General features: G+C 37.0%; 1 protein-coding gene across 1 annotated transcript in view; it reads right to left on the bottom strand.

Moving 5' to 3' along the window:
• The window catches only part of scn8ab (sodium channel, voltage gated, type VIII, alpha subunit b), a 45443-nt gene that overhangs the window by 18803 nt on the left and 14378 nt on the right, over positions 1 to 12262 (bottom strand). The window contains exons 6-12 of the mRNA XM_041980684.1: positions 11958 to 12049; positions 8133 to 8354; positions 7912 to 7975; positions 5888 to 6029; positions 3434 to 3640; positions 3070 to 3351; positions 405 to 761 (exon numbers count right to left, since the gene is read on the bottom strand). Of these exons, the coding sequence (XP_041836618.1) occupies positions 405 to 761; positions 3070 to 3351; positions 3434 to 3640; positions 5888 to 6029; positions 7912 to 7975; positions 8133 to 8354; positions 11958 to 12049 (1366 nt within the window). The remainder of the gene's footprint in view (positions 1 to 404; positions 762 to 3069; positions 3352 to 3433; positions 3641 to 5887; positions 6030 to 7911; positions 7976 to 8132; positions 8355 to 11957; positions 12050 to 12262) is intronic.

Here is a 12262-nt window from a genome sequence, read left to right as displayed (position 1 = left end):
AAAGGTATGGAATGAAAACTTGAATCTGTATCAAAAAGTGTTTAAATTGCTTGGTTTTTACGGATGACAGTAAGAATTTGAAATCTGATGAAAACTAAGAAGATGATCTTAATAAAATAATCAGTGAGTTTGTGGATATCATTTTTGCTTGTTAGGGTCTTGTGAAACTGTTAAAAAAATGATGTAAAAAGTCATTAGATCAGGCTGGATGTGTAAGTGGCTGTGTAAGGTGATATATTCAACAGAATTTACATATTTATGAAAGGAAAAAACAAGCTACTGAGTTTTGGCAAAGGAGAACAAGAGTCAAGGGGAAGAGGTTGTAAAGGAGGAGCTGCAGTAGCCAGGGCCACCATCACCACCATCATGCCTAAACTGTATTGGTGTCCCATGGACGTCCTTACACTGTCATCAGTGGCTGCCTTATCTATTTTCACCTCAGGCAGAAGCCGTCTGCCAGGCCCAGGGCCGATGAGAGACACCACGCCATTGCAGTCCACTGTGCTGTTCCTCTTTCCTCCAGAGTGGGGTGCTAGCGGATGAATCCGTGATGAGCCTTGGCTGTAGCCACTGTAGCTGTTGCGACGGTAAGGTATAAACAGGGAGCCTCGCCGGTCTTCACTCTCCTCCACTGTACTGTGCTCGTCATCTGCAAACTCGTTCTCTGAGCCCATGTCCTTGGAGCGGCCTTTGAAGCTGAAGATGCTGCTGCGGCTGTTGTGGCGCGACATGAACGGTGAGCCTGGGATGCTGAGCAAAGACTGAGAGATAAACATGGAAAAGGGGGGCAAAAAAAAGGTTTAATAAAAACAGCAAGAGATATGAGGAGACAGTGAGACACATAAACCAAGAATTATCCAGAGGACAAAGATTAAGTAAATTAGCAGTCTTAAGCAAAGAGAAAAGTATTTTGCATAAAAGCACAAACAACAATATAAGAATAAAAACAGTTATGCTGCTTCTCTGAAAGTAAAATTCTGGGTTCTTAGAGCACCTAAAATCAGTCTAAGAAGTCTGGCTTTTTGGTTATACAGATACCAAAGCTCCTTTAAATACAATGGTTTCTCCAAATATCACATATGTATTTTAGCAAACTGCTATCAGCCATGATCACAACCTAATGTGAGCGTTGGGGTCGATTTTAACAAATGTTCAATCCTCTTTAGAATATTCACATGAAGTTAAAGTTCCCATCAACTTGCTGTAAAGTGCAATGTACTTGCACACATTTATATATTTCCTTAGAAAATTGTATTAGCTGCAGAGTCTACTTCAATGGCCTGATGAGATAACCCCCTCAGTCACTCAACCCTTTTATCCCATTTCATGGAGACTTTTATTAAACAAATCATCTTGTAGGGGCTAAGATCCACCATGAAAGCCCATCTAGATGAGATCTTTTAAAGTAAGCAAACAACAATGTGGTCATTAAAGAGAGTGTAGAGCAAAGCGTCTCAAAGTGGAGTCTAAACTCTCTGGATAGGAAACCATCACAGTCAGCACACAGACCACACATGGCAGAAAAATGACTGTAGCTGAAGAAAAGTGAGCTAAAAGGAGGCTATAGCCACCTTGCATTCTACACAAATGATGGAAACCAATAAATTTTCACCAGCATCTGAAGGAAGAGAGTGTACATTGTCAAGATCATCCCATGATTCCAGGAATATCACAGACAATGCAAACAGATTATAAATAGGATTTCTGTATACGCTAGAAAGCTTTGACAGACACTAGCAAGGCAGAATGAGTTGGCCAAGTTTCCAATAAAAACAAATTATAGAAAATTCAATGCAAACACACCTTACTAAGGTGTATATATCCAGTCCAGTTGAATTAACAATAGTCAAGACCATCAAGAAGATGTACCGTAAGAACCACTGAGGTAGAATGATGATTGTAATATTAACCAGTGGTGGAATTTGACTAGTTAGAATATGTCACTAAGATTTTCCTTTCAGAAATGATTTAAGTTTGTTCCAATATTCTGGTATGACACATATCATGTTTGGCATAGCTTTCCTACATAGAAACAACAACAGTATGGATGAACCAAGGACAAATAGAAGGTTTGTGGGCAGCTTCTGTGTTGGTGTAAACAGCATATTGTGTTACCTGGCTAATTTGTTAGCTTGAGGGTCACCCTCTTATACACTGTGATTTGCCGTTAACACCTGAATTAATTTATAATTATATAAAACAACAACAAAATCACAGTAAAAAAAAGGGAGGGATAAAGAAAAAATAACAAAAGAAAAAAGACTGTGGAAAATGGCAGTTAAATATTAATTAGACTAATAACAAGAACTTAATAATATCAAAAGAAATACTTAAATAATTGCTAATAAATAAAAATAAATCAACAAAATAAAATTAAATAAAAATAGGAAAAAAGGTCAGAAGAAGTTTGTCACAAATTTGCAACAATGGGCATTAAGAGGTTAATGAAAATATAAAACTATTTGACAAGAGATTTATTTAAAAGTGATTCTGGTTATTTAGCTAGTATATTTATCTTTTTTTTTTTAATTAAACAGGAAAAGCAGGCAAATAGATTCATTTTAAAAAGTTCATCAGAAGCAAACCCAATAACATACAAACAAGCTTATTATCAAGCAGCTTGAAGTTAAATGTTGCTAAAGCATAAATAAAATCGTAATAATATCCTTGTACTCCATTATTTAATAGTATAGCACTTACAAAGTTGTTTTTTTCTACTAAGTACTTTTGATGAGTACCCTTTTTTTTAATACCAGTTTCTTAATTCTGGGCTTCAAGGGGGATGGAGGAGGAAGTGGAGGAAGCAATAGATGAACTTTTCTATCCAGTCACACAACCAATTTGTCAAAGCCAAAAGACCCACATTGTAATAAGTGATCTTGCAGGTCATTGCCTAAAACACCACAAGAGAACAAGACTAGGGCAAGAAACCAGATCCCTCTAAGAGTCTAGGAAGTTCACATTTTTTCAAGCATACCATCTATGTATTTCTCATGCCTGAATCCATCAAACACATCATCTTGCAAAAGCTGAAGCAAGAAAATCAATAGTTTTTCTAACTGTCTGTACCTGATTCATGATGGATGTCTTCCTCCCCAGTCGACTTCCTGGGAAACGAATGGTGCTTTTCTTGCTGCCCTCATCTGACTCAGACTTAACCACCTTTTCACTGTCTCCTTTCTCCTTCTCCTGTTCTTTCTGACGCCATTTCTTTTTGCGATTGCGACGCTCTTTAGCACTCTTAGAGCTCAGCTTGGAGACCTCTGAGGAGCTACGGGACAAGTGCCCCCCTCCTTCATCCTCTAATGCAGCCTCTGACACTGAAGCTGCAGATGTTGCTATAGCAGCAGCCTGAGGACAACAAAAGGCATATGATAACTATATGGTATGTAAAATAGCTTTAGGTATTGATGAGTGGAGGACTGAGACTGACCTGTGTCTCCTCCTGTTGCTTTTTGAGCTGTTCCAGCATTGCCTTGAATTCTGCCTCTTTTTGCTCCGCCTCTTCCATGGTGGCCTGGTTCTGCTCCTCATAAGCCATGGCCACCACAGCCAAGATGAGATTCACCAGGTAGAAAGAGCCCACAAAGATGACCAAGACAAAAAAGACCATGTAGGTTTTCCCTGCAGCTCTCAGAGTCTGTGACAAAACACACAGTCAAAAGGAATCAGACATTTAACATAGAAGACTTTTTTAACCAACACATTGTCCTACTGGTGAAATATAGTTGGAACGCATCTTAGAAATACATTTTTTTTAAACTCTTAAAGTTTTTTTTCAGTATTTCCCCATTTCCTCATTTTTTACTGCATGTATTTATTTTGTGTCTTGTGCTTGAACACCCAATCCAAGTTTTTCTGTAGGAAATCCTCCAAAGAAAATCCCTATTAACACGTGTACATGCACACACGGACACACATGCACACAGAGTACAATTCTGGTATAATTGCCAAATGACTAATTCATTGTGACTGTGGTCATACTGTGGTCAAGGAGGTGGAAATTTATGCCAATCCAGGGTCATGATAGCAATGTTTATCATTCTGAATATTACATTTGTGATTGTAAAGAGCGACAAAAGCCTTTTTTCATACTAGTGGAAAAACTTGCTAAAATCCACTGACATCTGGGTCTTAAGCTCAACATCAAAGTGTTTAATCAGCATTAAACTTGGTGTAAAGTAACTGTTGTAGGGTCGTCAACTCAGCCTCACTTGAAACACATGACCTGGGTGCATACGTTCATTTTCACTAAGGCTTCTGCAGTCTGGGCAGCACAACTGGGTACAGTTCTTGGTTCCCTTGCTGAAACATGTCTTTCAACTGAAACGTCTTGCATGGAGGCTCTGAAAATGACAACAATTAATGGATAAAAAGAACTGAGATTGGTCTTTTTTTCCTTTTTTTCTATTGATTCTATATGAAGTTTATTCAATTTTAAAATGTCATCAAGGCAGCTGACAGTTTATCCTCTGTCCTGCTGGGTTGTGCTGATGATAGTCAAAAGTTGTAAACTAATCTGGTTATCTCAGAGTTGTGATCATGAGAAATACAACCGGCATTATACAGTGTAATCCCATCTCTTCATGTTGTCATAAGAACACGTCTGTTCTCTGGGAGGTAGCGGTTTACTAAACCAGTAAATTTTACTCAGTGAAGCACAGATGATCAACCATCTACTACACACAATGGGAAATGCTTTAAGTGTACCCACGTTTAAAGCAACTACAGGCTCCCCATGAGTAGTGCTAATAATTCTTACCTCCTCCAATGTGGAGGTTATGTTTATGGCAGCATTGATTTGTCTGCCAGTCTGTCTATTAGCAACATACCACAAAAAGATATGGGCAGATTTTGATTACATTTTTAGAAAATGCAAGAAATGGAATAAGGAAGAAGTGATTATATTCTGAGGGTGATCCGGATCACTGCCTGGATCCACAAACTTCAAAAGGATTCTTTACTATTTGGAGATAGGGATAATTTTGCCATTACAGCTTCTACCTCAACAGATAATGCCCAGAATCATTAGCTAAATAAATAAATAAATAAATAAATAAATAAATAAATAAATAAGACATCATGTTCGATGTTAAAGTCACAGCTAACTGCTGGCATTAGAGAAAAATGCAAATTTCTTCAATAACTTAAAGTTTGTTATAGGCATTTGCTTCATCTTGGTGTCTAGAGGTATGTTTCCAGAGTCAATAATTCTAAATTAGACGTGGCAGCTATCCTGACGATGGAAATAGATGGTGATATTAGCTTGAAGTATACATAGCGTTTGCATGGGGTTAGTAACAGGATGGGCTGTTGGGCCTTTGGGGGTCTTTCTCAGGTGAACGGCTCTATGGCTTTCAGTTTTTAATGAAATGTGAGAAGGCTAAAGTGACTATTGGGGGCTAAATGGCAAATGACCAAAAGGTAATAATAAAAAAAAACAAACAAAAAAAAAAAAACAAAACGTCATCAGTTGCTTCAAAAACAATGCAACCGACAAAACCTTTGTGAAATCTAAAAATCTTGTTAAATCCTGGCAAGTCACACACTCCTAGCTTCAGCCTTCCAAATCAGCTGTCCTTCTCTCCCTTTTATTCAGAGGGCAAATGAATTGAAGGGCTGCAGCTGAGATGCATTTTTGCTGATTCATTCAGGTACAAAGCTGATAAATTATTTGCACTGCTTATGGAGTAGGTAGTTGCAGAGAACTAGAGAGGCTTTGATTTAGGAGCACAACATGGATGCAAGAAGGTGCAGAGACAATACTTAATCCATAGACCATACTTTAGCAAAATTAAGTTTGCATTTCTTATTGTTGCATTGCTGGTCATTTATGTGCTAATTAGAAAGACAGACAGAGAAAGGGTTAAGGGGATAACTGCTTTACCAGCATGTACAGATTTTCCCAGAAGTCTTGTGTCATGAGGCGAAAGAGGGTGAGGAAAGCCCATCCAAAGCTGTCAAAGCTGGTGTATCCATAGTTGGGGTTCCTTCCAGCTTTCATGCATGTAAATCCCTCTGGACATCGTCTAGAAAGAACACACAGCAGCATAAAACTGCTTAATAACTGAATTATATGCATGAGTGGCGTGACATTATACTGACATCAATAACTCCGATGGAACAGGATGATGAAGTTAGCCATGAAAGAAAAACCTGCTGATGTTAGCTTATGAGGGTATGCTTTACGCCATAAAGAATGAGATATTAAAATGATATACTTTAATATTTCATGACCTTTTTAAGAGTAAACAGGACTAGATTAGATTGGATTACATTAACATTAAACTGCTAATACTTTATTCATAATTCAAGATTCAAATTATTTACCATTATGCACAACTGCATAGACAGACATTGTTCTCCAAATCCATTTTTATTACTATCACAATCTATCAATAATTTCTTGGTTAATGCTAATATAATGTATTTATTTAATATACATCATAAGAGTTGTGGCTTAAAGATACACCAGACTGAAAGAGTTACTTGGGGCAAAAGTGGTGAAATATTCTTGATTATTACTTGCTAAGATGCAAGAGAGAAACCACAGGTAAGTCCTTGGCAGCTCATGAGCATCTTTGAACCCAGAAATGAGAAAAGATGCAATAAGTTCAAGCTTTTGTTGATCATTTCTTATCAACATTGCTGCTAAGAGATTTTATCATTAAGAACCAGCAGATTAGATCTAACCCAAGCAGATAAATGGTTAGACAGGTAAAACAGCAGCTGAGAGTGTTAAGGGCTCTACCAATTAAGGTAAGGCAGCTCATGAAGGTTGTTGCTCTTCAATGAGCAGAGAGCTTTAGAAAGAGTGACAAAAAGTGAGCAATAAGGCACGTGTCTCAATTTAGTTCAGTTTTGTTGCTTGAGATCAGTAACATGCATCAGGTGCATCATCTCGGCTCTAAATGCAAATCTACATATGAATATACAGAGTTTGTAGGAAAAGTAAAGCAAAAGATTGCTGGTACTGTAAGGTTTCTGGTTTCCATTTGCGTTCTACTTGTAGTCACGTGTTAGCCAGTCGCACTGGCGCAAACACTGCCCGCCAGCAGGTATACAGCATCTCACAGAAGTGAGTACACCCTTCACATTTTTGCTAATATTTCATTATATCTTTTCATGGAACAACACTATATAAATGAAACTTTTACATACAGAATATCAAAGTTTAGTTTTTATAGTTTGGTGTCCTGTATATCAACATTTCATTTCTATAGTGTTGTCCCATGAAAAGACATAAAAAAATATTTGCAAAAATGCAAGCGGTGTACTCACTCCTGTGAGATACTATATATGCAGAGGAAATACTGAATTTTCTGACCAGTTTCTGAGCATTTTTTTTAGCATTTTTAAGAAGTAAAAATCAAACTTATGATGCTGCAGCACTAAAAAGAGAAGACTGGTACTGCTATTAGCAATTTTGCAATTTTGTTGCAAGTTTGCACCATTTTTCAAACCCAACTAGTTTGTTTATCAAAACAGACTAGCTAATTTTAGGACATACAGCGCAAGGTCTCTTCCTTGCTGCAGAAACCACTACGTTGGTGCTCTGTTAAGGCAGCAATGCTGTGAGCTGTTTGCACATTCACAGCATTGCTTTTTTGATGTGTGACAAAGACATTCTGTCACTTCTAACTTCCTCTCTGTAAGTTCATCCAACATGTCAATGTAACCACAATCCCTGTTCAAATGTTGTCTTTGGAAAATGGTCTTGGAAAACCAGTCCACATGAGTCCTCAAAGCAGATAATCAAGGTTGAAATGCTTCAACAGCACATGAAGAAAGGCTTTATTTGCATACCTACACAGTTCGTATGTGCTGGGCATTCTCCATTGGCAGAGATTTAGAAGACACATCTTAACTTTGTATAACTCTAACTTGGCATGTACTTGTTGAGATGCTTACCCTGAGTCAGAACTATTTCCACAAAGCAGAGCATCCAGTGCACCAGGAAGGAAGTAGAAGTTAGCTATGGAAATAAACAACAACACAAGACATTCATTAGCCCCTACATGTACTGAACTATGCTTCTGTTTATATTTCACCTAAACAACTAGTAAATTGTTTAAGACCTAATTATTTTCATCATGTACCGCTTTTTAAATCAAATGCCACGTTTTACTCACTGTCATTCATGATATATGCGTCCCAGTCAAAACCTCTGCTGCCATTTTCCAGGTACTGGTTGGTCATGTTGATCGGCCAGAATACACACTTATTCCGAAGGTTCCCCATGAAGAGCTGCAGTCCAATCAGAGCGAAGACGCTGAGACAGAAGACAGTCAGGATCATCACATCCGACAGCTTCTTCACAGACTGGATCAGGGCGCCCACAATGGTCTTCAGGCCTGTTAATTAATACACAGATAACACACACGTGCATACAAATGTGCACAAATGCACAAACATGGAAACAAGCACACTCAAATACACATACAAATACACACACACACACGCAAATAGACACAAATAAAATGTCTGGCAACTTTTAAATGTGTAAGAGCTGGGTTTGATTTGATGGCTTAAATTCAGAATTGTCTTAGGTTAAGCTTGAATGTTAAATTTGCTCACCATACATCTAATGTTTGTATTTACTTATTAACTCAGTGCTTTCACATGAGTTAAATGATTAAAGGTATTTGTTGTTGTTGATCCTGTTATTGCTTGTTGAAAAAAATCTCCAGCTCAAGCTGTGAATGACTTACTCAGACGTGTGTCGGCCATGTTGACATTATTTAGTATGTAATCTATCATTTAAGCATGCAAAGACTGCAATTTTACTACCCTAACACCACATTACACTGCCAATTATCACGCTTGGGAAATCCATTTTACTATTTCATTATAGCAAGTTCTGACTGATAAATTCATTTTCATTATAGAAATAATAAAGTGAAACTTGAATATTTGCAAAAGATGCTGAAAATGAAAACTTAAGCGGTCAGCAAGTGTTTCTTTCCCTGACACGTTTTACACTTTTACACACATGAAAATGAAGACTTCAAATAAATATGCTGAGTTTATCACATCAACTGTAGCATTATTTAGTCAAAACAGAGCCGGCTAAAGAGTAGCATCACAGCAGAGCTTATAGAGGCGAGTTCTTGTTGGGGTGTGAAAGATATTTAGTGTAAAAATGGAAATTCTCTTGTATCCAAATATAAAGAATACATTTGCATTACCATAATGTTTACAGCTAGTCTCACAGGATAATTAAGCGATGGTGTCTTCTGGTCTGAGGGATTAATATTTCCAGTCGCAGTCTGGAGGTATGAGAAAGGAGAACATGTCGTCCTGCTTCTCCACGTCTCCTGGGAAAAGCAGGTCTGTCTACCTTTCTGTGCTAACATTCTGGCTGTTAGCATTTGTTGTTTCTTTCATGCTCATTTTGATAGGCTTCAGGTTTCTGTTACTTTAATAATTAATTAGTTAAAATCAGAGAAACACAGCTGATGCAGACTGACCAAAACTGCGTATTCTGCTGTGTTGTCACTGACTTGTTTTTGGGTGATAATTAAAGATATCTTAATCATTATTAAAGCGTCACAAATCAGAAAATGCATTTGAAATACTGTGAAAGACAAGAAGTTTGTTTTACTCAGTTGGGAGATTTCTCTTTTGTTGATCTGTCTGTACTCTGGTTTGATGTGGGTGGGGCTCAGTTGTCAAATTATAATTTACATGCAGCACCTTCTGCACTGCAGTGCCCCTAATGTGCAAAAGACATAAACAAAATCAAAACTGAAAGGCCATTTCAGAAAACACAGCATGTCAAAGCTGCACTATTTTGAGAAATAACTTTAGGTTTTTTAAAACAAAACAAAAAAACTGAGAATTTGAATATAATGGTGAGTAGAAATATTGCTCATGTTACCCAAGCTGTCAATCAAGTCTGATGAGGCCCTGTCCACACATCCACATGAAACATAAGTATGACACAACTTTGGCTGTTAAATAATAATACCTAATTATGATTTTCCTTAAGTTATTTAGTTAAAACTATATACTGTAATTTCATATTACACATTTTAGATGAAAAGTTTACTGTCAAATAATATAGAGAGACAGAAATGGCAGATTTCACTTTAATTCTAAACTATGACAGAACATCTTAGATAAGTCACAAATGTAGATAATAAAATCAGTTTTTAAAGAACAGCAATACAAATGCTGAAGCTATATGGGATGTTTCCATCAGAGAAAGACATTTCCACTGTTATTTTTCCCATTTATTTAAAGTGTATGCGTGTATGTAAACAGAAAATATAAAATTAAAAAAGCATCAAAGCATTTCTTTTTTAGAAAGCAGCCATTGTTGCAGCTGAATTTAGACACATCTGAAAGGAGAAACTGCATCCAGGATTATTATTTCCTTTCACTCCTTTTGTCCATCTCTGGAAACATCCTTACCTAACTTCTGTTGATGATTACAGTGCAACCTACAAATCAACTGAACACAGAAGCACTACAAACAGCAGACAGTGCACAGAGCCAGGCTTAGTCAGGGAAGCAGGAAGTGAAGAAGAGAAAGAGAGGAAGAGGCAAGGGAGATTCATGGCCTGTGGGGGTGGAGTTTTGGGTCAATGAGAGGTGGCATGCAGGTCATTTAAACGCCAAGGCTGAAGGAAATGACTTTGTCAGCATCACCTATTTAAACCATGATGATGACCTTGCTTGGATTAACTGAAGAACTGTTCCCATCCCAGACACCCTTTTGTGTTACTATCACAGTGCCACGTGACACCTCAACAAGGTTTAACCCACTGGACTACTGAGCACTGTGTGGGAGGTAATCTGAATGTACTACACTGAGGGTATATATATATATATATATATATATATATATATATATATATATATATATATATATATATATATATATATATATAGTTATGTGTTATGTGCTGAAATACAGTAACAGGCAGAGTAGGTGCCTAAAGCCCCATATGTATGGGAAGTGTTCGACATCAATAACACCAGTGTTGTGTATTGAATACACAAATATAAAAATGTTTATTATTATATGTTAATTAGGAAAATATATTGAATATTAGGTGTATATAGAACAGCACAATGGCATTAATCAATAAATGATCCATTTATCATTTATAATAACATTTATTACAAGTAAAGTCAAATGTGAATGTGGTTTTTCTATGTATCCAGACTGTCTTAATATCTTGCCTTCCCTGTGATCATCGCTTGACTCAGTAATGTTCTATGGGTTCCATGCATCTGATGTAGGACTTATTGTCTTTATTATAGTGAAGATTAAGTCCGATTATGTGTTTCAAGGCTATTAAAATCTAACTAGAGTTCACACAGAAAATTTTTTAACAAGTGATTAATTTATCACTGTGTATCTTGTCATTCCCAGGATGGAGAAAGATCTTCAAACAAAAAAAGAAAAACACAAAAACAAAAAAGAAACCTGAATCTAAAAAATTTTGTAAATTAAAAAAAAGAAAGAAATCTTAAGAAATAGCCTCTTAAAACAAAGCTAGAAAAGCATGTGTATTAGAGCCTCATGCAGCATAAAGACCCTATTAAATGAAGCTTGGCAGTCTTAGAGTTGAATTTCCATTAAAGTATGACCAGAAATTATATGGTCATATATATGTGTGTGTGTGTGTGTGTATATATATATATATATATATATGTATATATGCTTCAAATTCTACTTCAGTTTACAGAGGAATAGTTGTCTGTCTTGATGTACCAGAAGATTTCTGTCCACATGTGACCCACAAGACTGCCAGAAGACTGCTAAGCCTATCAAAAATGTATTACTACCATTTTTGATTTTCATAAAAAAAAATTAAACAAAAGAAGCTTTAAAAGCCTGTTGTTAAAAAGAGAATTACGTTAAAGTAAAAAACTAAAAAAACTAAAATAAAGACATCTATTTGCTTCTTTTAAGCTCAGCCTTAGTGTTTAAATGGGAGTCTCACCTGGAATGACAGAAATAGTTTTCAAAGCTCGGAGAACCCTGAACGTTCTCAGCGCCGAGACATTCCCAAGGTCCACAAACTCTGTTATATATCTGTAACGAGGTAGGACGACACACAGAACAGAACTCCATGACACACAACACACACGATAACAACAGAGCACGACACCAGCACCACCATCGAAGACCGGGAGGGGGGCAGTGGGAGAGAGAACACCTGTCCAACCAGTGAGGAGAAGACGAAGGAGGAAGAGGAGAGGAGAGGGACTGAAACAAAACCACACCTAACATCAACCCCGTGGATCG

Source organism: Melanotaenia boesemani, chromosome 3, assembly GCF_017639745.1.
Source record: "Melanotaenia boesemani isolate fMelBoe1 chromosome 3, fMelBoe1.pri, whole genome shotgun sequence".
Taxonomy (NCBI): Eukaryota; Metazoa; Chordata; class Actinopteri; order Atheriniformes; family Melanotaeniidae; genus Melanotaenia; species Melanotaenia boesemani.
This window is presented reverse-complemented; position numbering and strand designations above follow the sequence as displayed.